This window comes from Vanacampus margaritifer, chromosome 9 (assembly GCF_051991255.1).
Source record: "Vanacampus margaritifer isolate UIUO_Vmar chromosome 9, RoL_Vmar_1.0, whole genome shotgun sequence".
Taxonomy (NCBI): domain Eukaryota; kingdom Metazoa; phylum Chordata; class Actinopteri; order Syngnathiformes; family Syngnathidae; genus Vanacampus; species Vanacampus margaritifer.
In genome coordinates this window covers 13,860,747-13,881,436 of record NC_135440.1, presented here as the reverse complement: position 1 = coordinate 13,881,436, position 20,690 = coordinate 13,860,747, and the positions used below count along the sequence as shown (strand labels likewise).

The window sequence follows — 20,690 nt, the reverse complement described above, 5'->3', positions numbered from 1 at the left end:
TGAACAAATATTTTGAATGTCATACACAAACATTTATTAAACGTTTTACTTTAATGCATGTAGTTATGTTTATTGCTCAAACCCAACCTGTGCTACCTTTAACGTAGCCATCTGCTGTCAAGCTAAAGGATCAGCTTCGATCAAAATTAATAGTGTGATTAATCTGCGTTAATACATGATTAATGCGATCTTTTTTTGTGATTAATTAATTAGTTAATGCTTTAACTTTGACAGCATTAATTCATATAAAAATCTGTGAAGGTGACATCGCAGTTGCTCAGGTAATGACCAAAGCTGAGCCGTGGTTGGTCGTTACCTGAGCACTGTCATTTTCATTTAATTTTCAACAGCAAGTGACAAAATGGCTGCCCCCTTTGATGAATAAAAATTGGTGGATTTTGCTGCTTAACTCATATCCCACAAACACTATTAATCAGAATACCGTGTTTAGACTAGTGGAGCTGCATACAACATATTATTGTAAAGAACATTTTGGGGTTGACTTCCCCTTTAAGGAAAAATAAAATATTCAAATCCTGAGTGATTGCTACAAAAATACAGTGCAGTAAGTCTTATTAGATACAAACATGTTCTTGGTGAATATGTGATGAATTTGAACAAATAACAAGCAGGCTTCTGAAACAAAAAGTTTAAGTGACAATACCTTAAAAAAAAAAATGTAAATGCAAGCAAGACAGTTTTTCCATGCAGGTATCAATAACACATCTCAAATTCACACTCAAATGGGAGTCATGGACACATCATTAACATGTCTTTGTAAGATTTGGTTATTAAGAACCTGATCATACATGGCCTGTAAAGTTCTCTTCTTGTCCTCTGTGTGTGCTGTGTGTTACCAGCAGCCTTTCCTCCTGCTCCAGCCACCTCTGATCCTCCTCCATCTGCTGCTGCTGTATCATCAGCTGTTCCTCCATTAACAGGCACTGCTGGCCTACACACTGCTGCATGTCTATTGCCCTGTCCTACACACAAACAACGGGTACAAAGACGCCACACGCACGCACAAGACGAACACAAAAAAAGAAAGACAGTGCACAACAGCAAACATGCCACATTTGAAGACAAACATGCACACACGTACACAAACCCAATGGCAAACTGATGAGAGGCAGCAACAACACAGTGGGGAGACAACGAGTGTGATGGATGTGTATGGGTTGATTATGATTCAGAACTCAATGCCTCATCAACACACACTACTCACAAAAATTTCGGATTTTGGTTGAAATTTCAGGATGAACCTAAAATGCACTATAACTTTTAACAGGTGAATTTAGAAAGGCGTTTGAGCCGTGATTGCAACAATTGTCCACTTCTATGCCTTTCTGTGACTCATCCAGACTTTCTGTATGATGCAAATACACATTTTATTGATCCAGGAAACACAATCGCAACACTCAATCAATAATTTTGTGAACTTTGACATCCAGCTCCTTGTTAAGGAACAGCAAGCGGTACAAAAACTCCTAAAACACTAAATGGATGGACATATGCAGTAAAAGTCGAGACGGTCAAATTACGTAAAAATTAAAGAGCACTTAGGTTCATCCTGAAATTTCACCTATATGCCAAATACCCCCAACCTTTTCGAGTAGTACATTTCTCTCTGCTTTCAATGATGGGCTTGGAGTATCTATAAAGTATGTATGGGACTTTTGAGGAGTACCAGTAATTTGCGGTGTCCAACAACATAATTAAGAAAAAAAGATAAAAATAAATTGTTCTCTTACCTCCATAGCCGAACCCCAATGCGCCATGTCCTGCCCATGCGGCTGAGGGAGGTGCTGCACATGTGAGTGTGCGTGGACATGATGGCGCGGGTGCGTGTGCGCGTGATGCGTCTCCAGCATTGTGGCCTGCGGGGGGTAGAGGGCGCTGGGCACTGACGGCAGTGTGTGCGGGCCGGGGTAACCTGCCATCTGACATAGCCAAAACACTTACTGCTGTAGAATATAACGGAGCAAACCACATTCTCTACATATTACTTTAAGATGAAGTTGTTTATATACCTGGTAGTGTCCAGGGTGCTGGGCACTGGGGTAATAGCCTTCACTGGAGCGCGGACTGGGGTAACCTGGTCTACTAGGCTATGGTGAGAGGAAGAGAGAAAGTGAATATGGAAGATTGTTACAAGGGAGGTTGATCTATTTTCTACCTGAAATCATTTTTAGATGACACCAAAGAATACATACAAAGCTCTCAGCTCGCTAAACATAGAGCAAGCTGTTAGCTGTAGCGACTAGCATAACAATAGCACTACTAGTTAGAGTCAAGGAGTGATTAGTTATAGCTGTAAACCACCATTCCAAGTAGTTTCTGTCCTTGTAGCACACACAGATTTGTTAAGAACACCATCTACTGGTGAAGAATGGTAGGGGCTTGAAAGCAGTACACAACATGCAGATGCTTTTTAATCCTCGATTAATAAAAATGTTTTCTATGATAACCCATTTTTCGTAATGTATGCTTAAAACAATTTATATTATGTGTCTGTAACCTGTTTTGCACTTATATAATTTAAAGGCAGAACATTTTGGACAATTTGCATGCAAGCTTTCTGTTTAGATAAAATAAAATAAGCCTTTGTGAGAAACAAAATTCTTTCCCCTTCCCGTAGCATATCTTTAAAAAGAAAAGAAAACATAAGTGTTGCGCAACAGAGCGGAAGATTTGTGGCACAATTCATTGCCTGCACACAGACACATTGATCACCATAAAGTTGAAAGTGCTGGGCTGACATACAGAAACAGAGCTGCCACAAACACATGACACAAAGACTTAGAACCCAGTCTGGAGTGTGGCTGTAAAAATATTTGAATGTGTCTGAATCTTCTAGAGCACAGCCAAAGTTAACATGATTTTATTATTCAATGTTTTTTTTTTCTCCAATGGTGCACATCGGCAACTTAAAAATGATAGTGTTTTATAATATTTAATATACTGGTATATTTATAATGTTTTGTAAATTAAAATTTATAATGACCGACCTTTACTTGGAAAGCCTATACTGGGAGAACTCCAGTCACAACGCAGCAGACTCGTCCACGTCAAAATTTAACAGTAATAAAATAATAATGCATATATTTGTGAAGACTGGGGTCAAGTTGTATTTTACAATTTTACAAAAAAAGTGCAGAATTTCACAAGTTACTTCATGTTAAAAATTAGATAGCTCTTAATATGAAAAGAAAAATGCACTGCGCTGTCACCAATGTCTAACAAAGGCAATTATGCCATCTAGTGGCAGAAAAATGACCTCAACACATATCAATATCACACTCGTTTATACAGTACAGTCCGCTTTTTAAATTTTAACTCAATTTTATGAATTATTATGAAATTACTGTATCAGTGAATAAAATATCCAGCCATAGATCTATTAGTTTAACACTTTTATATCACTTTTATGTTAACAAGAGTATGAAAACTTTGAAAAAAATATGTTTCATTGTACATTTTATTGTACATTCAGAACGACATAAAATTTGCGATTAAACCTGACTTAACTATTGACACCCCTAATATTATCCTGATTCTTTCGGTTATTCTGATATTAGAAAACACATTTTCTTCATCTAGTGTGAGACATATTTACAATTGTGTGAACATTTGATCTCATATTTTATCTGTGACATCTTGAACATGGGTGCAGGTTTGCATGCAAGGCTAGTGGAATAAGGATTTGAACAGACATTCTGAACAAGCTAAACATAGGGAGTGATAATCTGAGGACACATCAACACAAAGCCTGACACAGACAAAAACAAACAACTGCCACGAAATGAAACACAACGAAGGTCAATCAGCAGCACGCTGGCAGGTTAAGCGCAATCGTGCTGACTTCACAGTGATGCTGTTCTTGGCTGCAAACCCTTCAAAGTCACTCCACTGACATATGAATAATTTAATATTTGAAGGGGCCAATGGGGTTAGCGTTAAACGGAGGTCATTTTAGTGCAAATGTAGCAATATTCTTGTCTGTCCCATTACATGGGGGCATCGTAACATTGTCCAGAATATGAAAATACACTTTCAATAGAAATGATTCAATTCAATCAATCATTATGACCTTTTTAGATGAATAAGAAAGGGGAGGTAATATAAGAGGCAATATTTCTATTTTATTAAATAATATTTGTAAAATACCTACTGTAATACATTTGCAGATGACACACATTTACTTTGTTCAGGGGAGGACAGTCAAGAACTACCCATTAACCAAGGAAAGGGAACTGATCATGCTAAAGAAATGATTAGATTAGAAATGGTTATTACCGTATTTTATATGTTTTATCATTGTGGGTCCGAGGAGTAGTTCAGAGGCAAATTTCACAGCGTTTTAAGAGTATTGGGTGTGTATTATGTACTATTTGTGACAAATAACCATGACCCAAAATGAGGATAAACTGTTTGGGAAACAAATTCATAAATGTGACAAATAAGTCTTCAAGGAGCGGAAATATTGTGCATACAAACTAAGCTTGTTTCAAAACAGTGTGATTGACCTGATTCAAACAGAATGTTGCAACATTAGTGGAATGCCAAGTAGTAGCAGAAGTAGTAGTTAAATGCATGTTATTGCAAAACTGCGTAACCTGCCTTTAATGGCTTGTGAGCGGGTAGCGTGCAGGAGGTGAGACAAGATATGTGGGCAGTTAAAGGAGGTCCTGGCCTTTGGTTGGGTGGATTGTAGAACAGAGTACAAACAGAGGGCATTGGGATTAGTTTGTCAGAGTGTGGAACAGCGAGCTGGGGCCTCCCACACTGGGGCTGGAGGTTAGAGGCAGGTTGGAGGTGGACTTTAGAATTAGTTGGGCAGCTCAGCAATGGAGCACTTTTACATTTGAAATTTGTCTTGAGATTCTCGAGGTTGAAGGCCAAAGCATTTGACAAGATGGAACTCTGAGAATTAGGGCTAAGAAGCCGAGGGAGTGGTGTGAAGTGTCTTGTTGTAAGGGAATGGAAGCGGTTTGCGTTTGACTGGGATGAACAAGGCAGGCTGTCGTCAAAAGGGGGATTTGTTTTGTGAGCGCAGCTGCCATTGGGCAGGCTCTTTGGATTTTTAGGTCGAGGACAAAAGTCAGCATGAGGCTGCAGGTGGAAGCTGGACTCTGGGTTGGTGTGGCGCTGGGAAAAACAGCAACTGTGATAGGTTTTGTTGTGAAAAAGAGGTGACTCGGAAGGAAAAGCGGAACAATAATGTGAAAATACGGTTGATGAAATGGGAAGGGGTTTGGAAGATGGGTAGCAGGAAAATGAAGGAGGAGGGTTTCCAGGGCGGAGGGAAAGCTGTGAGGCAAAGTGCTGGTTTTGATGGCAATGGTGAGGAGAGGAAGTAGACAGACAATCCAGACTGAAGGAGGGCTGCAGTGAAGGACGGTGACCGGGCTGCAAACACAATAGAAAGAAAAAAGGTAGAGGAGGCGCAAACGTGTAGAAAAAAAAAAAGGTTTGTGAGAGGAATGCAGACAAGGAAGAAGAAGTTGTAACCAAAATCAATTAACGACTCTTAATGCCCTTGGCTCGGAACGACTCATGCATTAGTGAAGCCTTACAATCATATCAATGTCATCAACACATCAATGCTCTCATGACATACTGTATGGCTTTGTATTCAAAAGTGTAAAGGAGGAGTTAGCAGATGTTAACAACAAGGGAATGGTGGCTGTTAGCAGGGATAAAGTAGCTAGCAGCTGGGGCAGCAAGTTGGGAGGGTTTTCGTGGAAGGCGGAGTTAGGGGTTCTGACTCATGAAATGCAAGTGGCAATGTCACATTTTCCAGTTACAGTACTTGTTAAGGAAATTGTGGTGAAAAGAGAGTGCTTTGATAGGAATCTCAGCAGTTGTGCTTTGAGTTTTGAATTGCGGAAAAACCTAACTAATATTCACCGCGTGACTGTGTGTGTCCTCACTCAGTCGTGTGAAATGAATCTGGTAGATTCAAAACAAAGAGAAGTGAGAAGTCGTCTTACCTTTGGTGGTGCTTCATCAGAACCTCCCGAGTCCCATGATACAGTGACCTGCCTCCTCATCTCCATCCTGTTCCTCTCCTTCTGCTGGGCCTTCTCCTCTTCTAGTATTGTACTGTAAAAAAAAAAGAAGGAAAGACAGCACAAGATATGAGAAGTGTGTCTGTTGCATAGTAACTTCTGCAGACAGGCAGCTAATAAAAAACGACTCTTTTTTTTCTTAATAATCCAAATCTAGTACTGCAATTGAGAAGAACATTGTGTGGGGCATCACCCACTAGAGTTTTAGTCTGACATATCAGGTTCAGTCCTCCACAATTGTCTTTGTTTAAAGTGTAATGAAAAGCAATTATGACAGCTGAATGGATCTAAAGTAATCAGGTACTTTATACTTCTTGGACCATTCAAGGAACATTAAAAATACAACAAGTGATACATCTTTACAGTCATGCAATCTTCCAAATGGGTTTCCACATGAGCACCTCTTAAAACAGACTGTAATTGGAAGATAACCAAATGCTAAAGTGATTACATAAAAGAGTAATAAAGAGACATAATACATTTTACAAGAAATTTGTCAATGTGCTGACGACTCCGCCTTATGAACTAAAACCTTAAAATCGAAGTGCAAAGTAAACCAATCATCTTCCAAACTTTTAACTTTTTCAAATCTTACCGTATAACCGTGTGCAAAAAGACAATTTCCTTGCTTCATCAGCTCTTACTGACTTGGGGGGAAAAAAATGCTAGCTCAAATCAGAAAGATTCCCAGAGGAGCTGAAGAGATTGATGGTTTGCAAAACAGAACGTTGTACAATCTGGCACATGCTTGCCACCCATGCCCTCAACAAGAGTAAATGCTATTTTGAGGAACATCATCACCAACACCCCCATACAACCCCCCCGTGCTTTTGTCTCCCACCATGTGTGTTTGAGTCCCCCGCACCTGTCAAAGTTAATCTCCTGGTAGGCCTTGTCCTTTATTCCCATTAGAATGCACACTTGTGTCAATGGGGCATTCCAAATTAGGTTTATGGAAAAAATATATTGTACAAACAAAACTATGTATGGATTACAAAGAGATTGTGGTTTCTTCTTTAGCCAGCCATCCTTATGGTTGACCATCATTTTTGGGTCCAATCTATCTAATCTTTTTTAATGAATTCTCTTCATTAAGCTTATTGAAAATAAATCAAAGTGTCACATAAATCTGTCTCGCACAAGCAAATGACATCATATATGAGGTGCAATGATGATCACTTCACCTCCAAGCAACGTAAACACGCCTACCCAGTGCCCACCAACAACACCCCACCATCTGGAACAACAAAGCCTGTTTATTTACACAGACCAAGAAGAAAGCTGAGTCGTCAATTTTTTTTTAATGCTGTTCTCATCTGAGAGCTGTTTAATGTAAACTAAAAATATCTACATATTTACCTCTAATATTTAATGAGAGCACTGGAATTAAATCTATTTTGTAATAATGCACAATACATAAAGGCCTGACATGCCAGTTTGGCAGGTGGAAAGGCAGGAGGTCCCACAGATGCTGAATTGTGGTCCATCTCACAACTTCATCAAGGGCAAATTTGCTTCCTTTGCATTGTTTTAAATCATTTTAGTGAGAATCCAAACATTAATGATCACAAAAATGTGTACATTTTCTACCATGGTTGAACCCCCTTCCCCCACCAAAATATCCAAAATTCAAAATCCTATCCTAGGTACTTGTGTGTATCCAATTTCACATTTGGAATCAATTTAAATCACATGAATAATCGCTACAGCAGAATGACGCTCTGAGTGTTTAATCACGTCGTAGTTTGAGTACTTTCTCTGACATACACTATAGGATACAAAAGAGGAGTAAAATGCATTCATCTTGAACATTTTAGCATGTTATAGAAATAAAGTTTTGACGATATAGAAATGTTTGAACCACAGTTTTGTCGGTGCTTAGAAAAGGGCCACACATCTCCAACAAAATTACACAATGTGCAAAGTAGGAGTAAGTAGTCATCTTCCATTAATACGTGCAGCATAATAAGTCACTCAATACAGTATCTCAGTTGGAATAACTTGGGAAAATGTTCTCACTGTATTTAAGGCTGTCGCAACATTTGTAAGTCTTTGAAAAGCAAGACATAAAGAAGGCAAAACTTTACCTCAAGAGCAGGACGACATAATTGCAGCAGTGTATCCACTCAACATCAACATTTACAGCCAATAAAATCCACTAATGAGGTGCACTTGGGGACCAAGCTGAGCAACTGCAACTAATCCCGCATCACTAACAAGACAAAACTAAATTATTCCGGCAGGTTGACAGTGAGATGCAATAATGTTGCGCAAGAAAAAGAAGCCATTGACTACTGCAGACGAGCGCTACCGAAGACCCGCTTACTCCTTCCTTTCTTGCACTCATCTCTCTCACTATTCTGTCTTTCTCTATTTTCCTTGGCAAGCTGTAGCCCCTGGCAGCTGCCCACTGTGTAAACACACACACACACACACATGCACACACACACTCACACACACGTTGGTCGTCAGTCTAGTAAAACTGTAAGGGAAGCTGAAAGCTGCATATTTGGCAGACGAGACCTATAATTGATAATATGAAATAAATGTTTTCCAGACCAAGAGAGAACCAAACCCGCCTAGACCCTTAAAAGGATGACTTTTTCTTGTAAACGCAGCCAATGACTTGCGCAACAATGAATGAACCCCTCAAACAACAACTACGCCATTAAAATAAATGAATCAACATTTTGTCAATTTTGCATTTGCTTTAAAGTCAGACCATTAACACAACCTATCAAAAGCAAATGGTGTATTTGTGGAAGATTTCATGAGATTAACTTGACTTCAATGAACTTGAAACAATGTAGCTGGATTGAAAATATATGAACGCAAATTATGACGACAATGAGATTATGATGACACAGACACAACGCGGAGGAAATGGGTGTAGTACAGTAAGAAAAAACGGACAAATAAAACAGGAGGTATCACGTTGGAATTTAAGGTGTGAGTCATGCTGGTTTGGCGAAAACTCATAAAAACCACAGCAGTTAAATATGCACCCTTAGTTCCCTATTTTAGTGCTTGGAAATGAGACAGAAAATACATGTGTGCATGAAGTAAACTTAGTGTTACATTGGGCTTCGTGTTCTATTTATTATGTATGTACAGCATGTGCAAAACCTTAAAAACTTTAAGGATGGCTGAGGATGACAGAGACGGAAACATTCTTGACCTTTTTTTATGGCTTGGTCTGTCATCATGAGCATCATATATAAATGTAAACATAACTGTGATTTCACGTAATTTAATGTAAACACTCAATCATTAGCAAACATTCAATTAAGTCTAGTGGAATTCATTAGTAAACTTCACTGCAGAGAAACACAGTGACACCTGCTGACCGAAAGATGGAAGAAAACTTAACTGTTACTTTGGTAAAACTGCCTTCTTAAAGTAGGGATACATAAAGTGAATTTTAAAAGACTTCTGTTGTGGCTTTTGGCTCGTCTCATCGGCAGTCGACGCGACTAAGGGGAGCAGCACGTACATTACCCACTATATCACCAGTGCATCCAAAGAAAATGCGGCTATGAGGTGATGATGAAGTGTGAGGACAAGCATAGGAACAAATATCACCATACTTTACAATGTCAGAGATTTACTGCATGAGTATGACTCATTCTAATGGAATAAAACCGTTGGCATATGAACAGAGCAACAGCACAGACAGTCTTTGAAGATCTCAAGGTGGGTAATGCATAAACCAGAGTGGAAAAGTTCAAACTAATCTGCACACGTTCAATTCGAACCGCAATGTCAAATAAATACCTGAGCTGGGTTTTCAGTTCATTGAAGCGCGGCCTCTTGCTAGGATCGTACGACCAACACTTTGTCATCAAGCTGTACAGGGTTGGGGGGCACTGAGGGGGCATTGCCAGTCGTTCGCCATTCTCTATCCTCCCAATGACGTCGTTGTTTTTTACACCTTGGAAAGGCTTGATGCCGTACATCAGAATTTCCCACATGCAGACACCTATATACAATATCCGAGAAAAAGAAGAATTAACCAAATATTAGTGTAATGGTAAACAGAATCAGCTATTGTTTAAATTTAAATCTTTTTTTCAAATACAAAATAGTTCATATTTAATGCAAAACTTACCAAACATCCAGACATCACTGGCTGTGGTAAATCTTCTAAAGTTGATCGATTCCGGAGCCATCCATTTAATGGGCAGTTTACCCTTTGATGCTGAGCGATATAAACGGGAGGAACTCTATAAATCAGTTTCCAGTTCGGTGTCTCTAACAGAAAATACATGGAGGTGGCATTCTTACCTTTGTAGTAAGAACTGTCTTCCATGTACCTTGACAGACCAAAGTCGCCCAGCTTCACACAGTCTACAGTCGATACCAGGACGTTTCGTGCTGCGATATCCCTGAAGAGGAAACGCAGAGAGCAATCTTAAAGTCTGCAGTAGGGTGGTGATAATCCTGAATGCCACAGTCCTGTTATGCTTCAGGGATTGACTAATAATTCCACTGATACAAAGCAGACCAGAAGCTGTAATTAGTTGTGCAACACTAGCCACAATCCTAAAAATGGTGGTTCAAAATGTTTCTTGGGCATCTGCATTTGGTGAGCATCCAAATTGGGATCGCTCAGCCTTGGCTGGTGTACAGTATGTGCTTTACTGATTGCCATTTGATATGTAGCTACTTCTATTTCTAGTCCAGAGATGAAGACATGAATGTCCAAATGAATGAACAATTCAACATCACTGCAGATGAGGCCACGCACCTGTGCACAAAGCGTTTGCTCTCAAGGTAAGCCAAGGCCGTGCTGAGCTGGTAGGAGTACAGGATGAGAGTGGCCAGGTCGAGACTGTATTTCCTCACTTGCAGGAAAGAACGTAACTACGCAAGGCACAAAAAGAAAAACATGTTAGAGTACTGTCTACTGTCATAAGTAACACCATAAGTAGTTATCTTACCTCTCCGAGTGTGCAAAGCTCCATTATGATCCAGACTGGATTTTCTGTAATGACGCCAATCAGCTTCACAATGTGAGGATGGTCAAACTGACGCATGGTTACTAGATGAGGTGACAACGTGGATTCTCAATGAAACTGTCCAAGCAAGCAAGTGTTGTTCAACAGGCGCACATTAAAAGCTTACGTGCTTCTTGGAGAAATTTCTCCCTGACGCTATCTGATGTTGAATTTTTACATGTCTTCACTGCCACAGACAATGCCGGGTTCTCCTGGAAGATACGGACACACCAAAACAATTGTTCTAAATACTATTGTAGGTGAACCAACATATCCAAGATTAATCAATGGAGCAGATTTGAGGTGAACCCGATGACGCTCAACGCGAAACGCGTTGTTTGGCTCAAATAAACTCCAGTGAAGTTCTGTCAGTGTGCGAGGGATTATTTTTTCTGGTTGTCAGATCCAAGATTTTATTTTTATTTTTTCATTGTTAAGGGTGTAATAGGCAGTGTTTTTTGATTGTTCTAACCCCAGCACCCATAACTTCCTGTCATTAAGCAGCAACACACATTTTTATTAAGTTAAAGCTAGCTACTGAACGTAGAATATTCCATTTTGAATCGCTACTGCCACCTGCTGAAAAAAATAAAAATTAAACTGCACATACCGTTCTTCACGTACACACCACCACGCACATGACGTCACATCCGCAGACAGGGCGCGGGAAATTATATATATAATATATATATAAATCAAACTTTTTAGTCTTTATTTTAGTCCAAGAAAACATTTTATTCATCTCGTTTTAGTCAACAAAAACTGTCAACGTTTTAGTCTAGTTTTAGTCAGGACAAGTTGAACATTATGAATATAAAACAATTTCACCTGAAAAATTCTCTTATCTTTTTGATGATAAGCAACTTCACATACAATTACAGTATGTCAACAAGTGGCTACTATGGCTCCATGCTATGAGCTAAAAAGTATAGCTTAGAATAGAATCCTCCTCCTGTCTGTCCCATGTGTTTATGCATGTTGCACTCGCTAGCTGCAGATTTGAAAGAAGTGTCATTGTGTGTCACATCACATGACACTGTCACAATGACAGATTAGAAGATACGATTTTACAAAATCATATAATTTCTGTCTCGTTTTTGTTCATGAACTAAAATGTCCATGGATTTTAGTCCCGTTTTTATTAAGTGAAGTACATTTTTTGTCTTGTCTGCATTAGTCGACGAAAATGCATACTGATTTAGTCCCAGTTATTGATTATTAATGAGGGTTTTATTCTAGTCTAGTTAGTCCGGTTAAAAATGTGTTGACGAAATTATTTTTGTTTAGATTTCGTTGATGACACTATGCAGTCGTAAAGTCAGAATTACAATGTTCAAAGGAAAAACAGTAATGAGTAAAGTATATTGGTACCTTGACTGTCCCTCTGATGAACACATTTTTAATCCCAACCATCCTGGTCATTCCTAAAGAAAACCTCAACATCTTCATTTCTAATTACTGGTGATTACATTCAATCCGAAGCATTTTTGTAACTAAAGCAAAGAGGATCCGAGCTCCCGGACGGTAATGTTAATTGCAATGGTTTAGGGATTTGGATTTTATTCTCAAATTAAACCATTTAAGTGTCGCCACGGGAACATTCACAGTGGCGTATATTAAAATAAAAAGATTTGGATTTAAGCTTCTTAAAGTCATCATGTGCTGAAAGCTTTTGAACACGGAATGACACAAAGAATGATCTCCTTTTGTTCTCTTCTGTATGTCTGCAAGTGTGCTGAGAAGAGTGATTATTTTTATTTGAACAAAAGTGGCAGAGCACCATTTGTAGGCTAGATACCTCTTATTGTCTGATCTGCGTTTATTACATGCAGTACCGGTGTCTCTTCCAATCATATAGATTGGCGCAGACAATAAATAGTATACTTGATTTACAAAACAACTTTACAAGTGAAATGAAATCTTCGCGTATGCACTTCATTATGTGTACTTACCGGGCTGATGTAGACTCCTTGATGGACATCCCCAAACTGACCCTCACCTATGCAGCGGCCCAGTTCAATGCGATCCCGTTGAATTTCATAGTCCTGTGCTGGATATACAATATACACATGAACACAAGCACACACACACACACACACACAGACACAAGGTGAAGACAATTAGGACCAAACATAGCAATACTCACACACACTTACTAAGCTTGTCAGAGCACAGCGCACAGACTTGACATTTGCATGTGATTATGTAAGATGATTTTTTTTCTCACAAACTATTGTATGCAGGGTAGAGTTTTACCCTGCAGCATACAGTATGTCATTCGCTGGTAAAAGGTTTAACACTGGATTACTTCTTCGTAGAATATTTATCAAAGAATGGATTTTTCAATCTTCTCTGGCAAGCTTGGTAGCAGTCCGCATGCAACAACAGCATCAGCAATTCAAGCCGAGCATGCCGTGTAACATCGTTTAAATTGATGTTCAAGAACACAAACTGATACTGTATGTTTTACTCAGGGAGAAATGTCAAGATGATGTTTTTTGTGAGAGTCAGTAAGATATGCTTGATCCATAGTCTTTTCCACACATCCATCATTTTCTCTATTAAGCTCATTTCAAACTCAAAAGAAACCATAAAAATGTTTATGCCTTTGTTTTTCTGATAGTCATGTCAGACAAGTAGGACAAATTTGCTCCTGAAGTGACAACAAAAATATGGACAAAAAGAGTTTGGGTTTCACATACAGTAAAACAGCACATTCAGATGTTCATTTACTGTTGCAGGCAGACATTAACGGAGGATCACAACCACCACCAAATCAAAGTACCACAACAATATAACTAGTCATAGTCATATGGTATGTTCAAATCATTACCTTGATCTAGTCCATAGTATTCTGGGGAAATTGGTTATTGATAGGAGACAAAATAACTAGCTGTGAGTACAATGACAACCATACTTGGAATATTTCAGTGATTGTTGATTTGGCAAGAGAGCAAGTTGGTGCAGGATTTACAAAATGTCAATTTAGCAGAGAAATAGTAACTGTTCACCACAGTCAACATATAGATTGATTATCTGGTAACTGACATACATTCAAATGACCTGTCCCAATAATTCTGTCCATTGTGAATAGGTCAAACCATCTTGAGGAAAATTTTTCCCGGTACTTGATCGCACAAATACAAAAATATCACGCGGGCCTATAAATAGACGGGAAATGTGAGCTGTAAGTGTTCCCCTTTCTAGACAACATTATGCAATATGATATTCGGACTTGTTCTTTTGACTTTTGTTGTTGTTGCAATATTCAGTTACAATACTGTACCAGGTTCAGAAGATTTTTCATGACCCCCAAGTCATTTGAAGCTAAGGATAAGGAGCTTTCATTTGTAGAACCAAAACACATATAAAATAGCTGAAGCACATCATAGATATTTAACTGGCTGCAATACTATTCTTTCCATACCTTCATTTAATAATAATGATAACAAATAATCATATATCAGATAGCTAAGCATACCTGTGTGTGTTGTATGTGATGCACAAAAGGTTTTACAACTTTCCCACATTTGAGGTAGGTATGAAAGGATATCTAAAGCTCACGGTTTGGTTATCACATGCTATTGCTCTCATGGAACGAAAATTGCGATATTGTGTGAAAGCTCACAGTATTGCAAGTCAACCTCATGGTATTGCAGGAAGGTTCATGATACACGGTCTGTGTGTTTTCCCGCAGTTTTATGTGGAAAGGACATCTCTAAACCTTATATGACCGTGCACTCGAAAAATCACACGTACCGTATTTTCCGGACTATGAGTCGCTCCAGAGTATAACTCGCACAAAGCCAAAAATGCATAATTAAGTGGGGAAAACATACATAAGTCGCATTAAGTAAATATAGTATATTATAGTATAAGACTAGAGTGCCCTCTTGTGGCTGTCTGTAAAATTATTTCCCCATCCCGGCATATTTTTTCATGTATTAATTTCTCCGGAGTATAAGTCGCAGGAACAGCCAACCTTTGAAAGAAAGCGTGACTTATAGTTTGGAAAATACGGTACATCGAAATTGTTCAACTGTACATGTGTTCAACTTTTCAATAAATATGTGAAGCACATCTTGTTTTCTACTTCCGATCAGCTACAAGAAATTGTAATTGAAATATTTCTTGTGACGTGGCGTGCTACGCAGCAATCGTGTGTGTGTAAACTAACAAGGACCGCAGGATGTGGAGAGAGCGCTGTAGCAGCCATGCTAAGCAACACATAGACCTAAAACGAATTTTTAAGCATAACGCCTCATTATTTTATATAGAGGCAATACCATAACGATAAAGACACTTTTACTACCATGATATCATGATATCATGAATATTGTGACATCCCTAGTATGAGGTGATGTTCATGATAAGTTAAGGAGCAGAAATTGCCACCTTATTTGACAAATTGAAGATAAGACACGGTCAAATGTGATGCAAGCAGATTTTCAAGGAGAAAAGTCGTTAGGTTCAGCTGAGCAAATGAGATGCTAAATACTAAACACACTCACTATGCAAATAACCACACACAAATTTAACTATCCCTGTCATGCGGTTATCAAGATCACGCCACTCTCATTTCATAACATGAACTCCTTGGATTTTATGTCAAAATGTATAAAGTATATTTCGGCCTACTTACTTGAAGGCATTGTGTAAGTGTCCTCCTCATCTATGATTTCAGCATAGTCGTCTGTTTCTGTAGAACCAAAGAGGCAAAGAGGAAGAAAAGAGAATATTGAAGCCACAAATGATGACTCACAAATGTTTAACTAAATTAAAATAATAATAATTATAAATAAATAAATTAAATAAATAAATTAATTAAATAAATAAATACATAAAAATAAATAAATAAATAAAAGAATAAAAAATAAAATAAGACTGGACACAATTTACCTGTCCAAAAGAATGCCACCATATCCAACTCGGAACACATGCACAACAATTACTGTCAAACTAATGCGCACGCAAGTGACGGGGACAGAAAATAGTGATGTGCAGTGGTGAGAAGCAGACACAAAGAGGAAAAGGGAGGGATGGAAACGGCTGTTCTTTCCAGAATGTGTCACAAAAACAGATTGAGTCATGGAGAAAGCGGCATCAGTTACACACACGCAGATAGATTCTTTCAACACATTCAGTCAAATCAAATTAGGCAGGAATGTCAAAGAAAATGATATTGTTTACCATCGCCGCTATTGTGCCCTGTAGAAGCCACATGCACCAAGAGATGCATACAAAGAAGGAAGGAGAACATTTGAAAGATTAGTATGCATGAACAGTTTAGGACCAATACCATGTGTTTTATTGTACTGCATTGATTCCATTGTTGTGGTCATTTTCACAATGCTGCGAAATTGGCGCTAGTCAGAGAGTAAAAAAAAAAAATCTCGGAAAGCTTAGAAAGTCAACGCTAAGTGGCAGTGACTAAAGCTCTCCATGCAAACATATGGTGTGAGAGAGAGACTCTTCACTGCAAACAAAGAGCGGGATTTATAAGGGGCACACACACACACTTGTCCACAGAGCCTCTAGTCACTCAGCAGTCATTCAGAGCATTAAACTAAGCAGAGGCTGCCAGAGTGAAAGAGAAGGCCGCAATAAGTCTCCTACCTGACACACAAACGGCTCTGGTTCGGACGCCGTCCATCCGTTTTTCCATCCGCCTCTCGTGATTTGATACTCTGCATTAGACAAATAAAGTTAACATAACACTCTGTCGATTTTAAATATGGGAGCAATTACATTATCAAAATGTGTTGTTTTTTATTAATAGCTACACGGCAAAATCAACAGTGTTAATTCAACACTTAAAGAGTTAAATTTAACACTTCAAAAGTATCTATACTGGTCCACACTAAACAGTTATTACAACACTTTTTAAACTGGTAAATCATTCTACACAGAGATGGAGTTAAAGCATCTCTGATTGTAGACGAAATTTAACACTAGTCAACACTGCCCAGTGTTGATTTTACACCAGTGTGCAGTGCTACAATATTTTTCCGCTCTGCCTAGTTACTCGTCACCGCTCCAATCAACCGCAAGATTGAACACTGTATGAATCTGAATTTATTAAAACGTGTTAAACACGGCCAGAATTAAAAATGCCATTCCAGTTTTTGCTTTGAGCAGTATCTTTTTGTAAGTCAAAATGACTTCAAGGGCCCAAACTGCTTTTGTTAGAATGTGAGTGTTTCCCAGTGATAAGCAAGGAGGAGGAAAATGGCACTGACTCAAACTGGAGAAGTACAGGTGCAAAGGTGGAGCTTAATTACATCTCTGCAGAGTTAAACTAACACTAACTCTGAAAATGTTAAAAATACACATCAGTAGTTATATAATAATTAAAAAAGAAATAACTCTAAAATTTCAACACTCCAATTTTTGCTGTCGATTATTGTACGCAACAACCATATTTTGCGCTGCAAAAGTATTTAAATGATCTTGAAAAAAAAAGCATAGTAAGGAACATGTATCAAACATTGCCATACTTACTTTGGGATGGATGGTAGCGCTCTATCGCCATCTGAAAGACAAAATCGAGCACCATGGTGAGCGCCAACACATCACTGTTTGCAGACAGTTATTTTTAGAAAAAGTCAAATGCAGGAAGGGTATTCAACGCGACAAGCATCTCCAATCAAAAGCAGAGTTAATTATCTGGTTGGGTGACTGTATAGTCATTCTATATTGACAGTACTCAAACACACAGCACACAAACACACGCACGTTCATATTTAACTTCCACATAAGACAACCACTGTAGTAGTAATAAGTCTAAAATACATGGAAGTGGGAGTGTGCCTTACCCTTGTGGACTCTGACAATGAAGGAGTGGCTGGTTAAGGAGAAGAGTCGACAGTAACCGTCAATCAAATCAGCCATGTTTTCTGCTGTAGTCAAGGATGCTGTGGTGACTGTGAGAGGCTGAACAGACAAACAGACCACACTCACATGAGTCTGATAAGCAGCACAATTTTATAAGTAACATCTTGCAAAAGCACAAAACATTACTTTGTTCAGCCGTGTGCAGAAAAAGATAGTTATGTTATGTGATAGCAACATGTTTTATTATTACATTTACTATTGACATACACATGCTGACATTGCCTACATTTTTACCAGAAAACTGCGTCACTAAAAGTTCAAATGAAAAATAATGATTCACAAGCATGTGACAGTGGTTACACGAAAAGGTTAGGCAACAGTTCTGATGGATTTACCGTCATTATGAAGGTCTACATAAATCCATCATTTGATAATCTCAATGTTACAACAAGATTGTGTATGAATGTGAGTGTGTGTGTGTCCGCATGCTTAAGTGTGTTGTCACCTCTGGAGCTCCAGCTACATTGAGCTGCAGCATGCCTTTCCTGTCCTTTTCCTCCAAAGGTGAATACTGGATGGACTGAACCTGGTTGAAGTTTGCCAAGTGGGTAGGCTGGAGACATGAAAACAAATCACAGCTAATTATCATTTTTGAAACATCAAAATGCAAATTGAAACATGCCAACTGCATATGCAAGACAAACCAGTAGAGGGCAGTGTTGTAAACTACCATTAAGGCAGGGGTCTCAAACTCAATTTATGTCGGGGGTGCTGGAGATTGAGAACGTTAGCAGTTTTTTTTAGAACATGAACAAAACTGGTGTCCTCTCTCTCATCTCCCTAGTACTTTGCATTCTCCTCTGCATGTATAGTTGAGTGATGACGTCTGATTTATTTCACCACCGTGTTGCCATGAAAGGCAGGTTTGCATTAAATTAAACGTTTTTTTTATTCATTTCGATATTTTTTTATTTAACTTTCAGACTCTGTTGCTAACACTGCTTAGCCATGACACTGCATTAGCCACAGTACTTCTTTTTACATCACAGATGACCCAGACTACAACTGCTGTGCATGTGCGTCACAGACAGGCAGACGTAACAGCGGGAGACAGGCAGGTTTTCAAGGAAAAGCAAAACTGCAAAATTAATAATGATGATGTTGACTATAAAATTAGCCATCAATGGATTTAGTCGTGGACGTAGTCATGATTAGTTGACTAATCTTGACAGCCCTAATTTATAGAAAGTAGAACCACAGAACTACTGTATGTGCGGTATGTGACTTTATGCTATAATATTACTTCATATTGACTTAGAATTGAAAGAAATGTAAAATCTGATGATAACTCACCGTTGAGCCTTTGTCTGTGAGGTAGCTGATTCCTTCCTCTGGTCCGATTGCTAGCTCTACTGATATCACCCAGCTAGACTGAAAGTACAGAGAGAACAAGCACATTATTACATTATTATATTTCTTATGTTTCTTATTGGGGCTGTAGCATTAAGAAACATAACATCTTGCTCATATGTTTAAGGCTCACCAATTTTAGCTATGGGTTGCTCTCAGAAATGGTGGTCTGCCCTGGGCTGTGGATAGTGACCCAGTTTGAGAGTCTTTTTTTTATTTTTTATTACCCAATCAAGATGTGTAGTAACCCTAAGTTCGCATATGCTTGCCAATATGTACTTAATGTGCATTAATTGTTGATCATTTTGGTAAATTCGACCAGTTTTTGAACTGAATATCTTTGTATGAAGTTAGTGAAGCTGTTCAAGAGTAAAAACAATACAAATTTTAAAATAATTTGGTACTTCAGGGCTCAGTGTTTGGTGTCCAATTGTAACAACTATAACAGAGCGGACCACGACATTCAATAATCTCCCACAAACAAAGGGCCGAGTGAACTATGTATCTTTATTTATTCATAGGAAACTGCAGTGGTTTGATTTAAAGCATATATAACGCACAAGTTCCGTTTTTGGCTCAAATGTCACATTCATGGACCATGATTTCTGAATACGAGAGGGAAAAACACAAGAAGCACCTCTCAGCATGATGCAGTACATTTCTATATCACTGTTAAGTAAAACTAGAATAATCTATATTTTATATATATATATTTTTTAAATCAATACCTCTCTACAAACCCAGTGAGGTGTCCAGTGAGAAAGTAAGAAAACAGGACAAAAGGAAAACGTTCTCACTGACTTTGTTTGGTTCTGGTAAGTGATTAACATGACAGAATTCCACACTGAGAGCTAAATAAATAAATAAATTCCAGGCTTCCACCAGAACAACTAGATAGGACTGGGAAATGTGTGAATGACCTTCACTACTTATCTAAGATAGAACATTTGGACTCTACGAACTGAAAGCTTCCCTACCCCTAATGCACATTTGAAGCACTCCTTATCGAAGTGGTAGATGGGAGAGATGATTTCAAAAAACTTGTGGATGCTCTGCTCATCGTTGAGGTTGGCGAACTGCTTAAACGTCTGCTGGATATGCTTACGAAGTGTCTTTGCCTGAGAAAATTGTAAGAGACAGGAAGACATTTAAATGAAAAATAAGTATCTTCATCCAAGAGAATTGGGCTGGACCCTTGAAAAATATAACTGCACATTGACAACATTGTGTTCAAATTCCTTCCTTCTTTCCATCCATCCAACCATCCATCCTCTTCATCATCAATGGGATACACAAACCCTTCCACCATTCACCTCACCTCATTCATTTTCTATTCTATTTATCCTGTTCAGATGTACAGGCAGCCTGAGCCTGTCCC

The 20,690-nt window shown here is 38.6% G+C and overlaps 1 protein-coding gene across 12 annotated transcripts in view; it reads right to left on the bottom strand.

Moving 5' to 3' along the window:
* LOC144057306 (focal adhesion kinase 1-like) overlaps positions 1-20,690 on the bottom strand; it is a 48,001-nt gene that overhangs the window by 9,189 nt on the left and 18,122 nt on the right. For 4 of the 12 annotated variants that reach the window (XM_077574719.1, XM_077574720.1, XM_077574713.1 and 1 more), the window contains 20 exons: positions 20,290-20,430; positions 19,256-19,333; positions 18,408-18,515; positions 17,884-18,001; positions 17,570-17,600; positions 16,685-16,755; positions 16,259-16,276; positions 15,711-15,767; positions 13,902-13,922; positions 13,021-13,118; positions 11,196-11,280; positions 11,012-11,112; positions 10,819-10,934; positions 10,356-10,456; positions 10,180-10,269; positions 9,846-10,050; positions 5,994-6,105; positions 2,031-2,108; positions 1,752-1,940; positions 810-983 (listed from right to left, as the gene is read on the bottom strand). In XM_077574719.1, coding sequence (XP_077430845.1) covers positions 810-983; positions 1,752-1,940; positions 2,031-2,108; positions 5,994-6,105; positions 9,846-10,050; positions 10,180-10,269; positions 10,356-10,456; positions 10,819-10,934; positions 11,012-11,112; positions 11,196-11,280; positions 13,021-13,118; positions 13,902-13,922; positions 15,711-15,767; positions 16,259-16,276; positions 16,685-16,755; positions 17,570-17,600; positions 17,884-18,001; positions 18,408-18,515; positions 19,256-19,333; positions 20,290-20,430 — 1,992 coding nt within the window. The remainder of the gene's footprint in view (positions 1-809; positions 984-1,751; positions 1,941-2,030; positions 2,109-5,993; positions 6,106-9,845; positions 10,051-10,179; positions 10,270-10,355; positions 10,457-10,818; positions 10,935-11,011; positions 11,113-11,195; positions 11,281-13,020; positions 13,119-13,901; positions 13,923-15,710; positions 15,768-16,258; positions 16,277-16,684; positions 16,756-17,569; positions 17,601-17,883; positions 18,002-18,407; positions 18,516-19,255; positions 19,334-20,289; positions 20,431-20,690) is intronic. The other 8 variants (XM_077574718.1, XM_077574721.1, XM_077574715.1 and 5 more) reach the window with 8 other exon arrangements.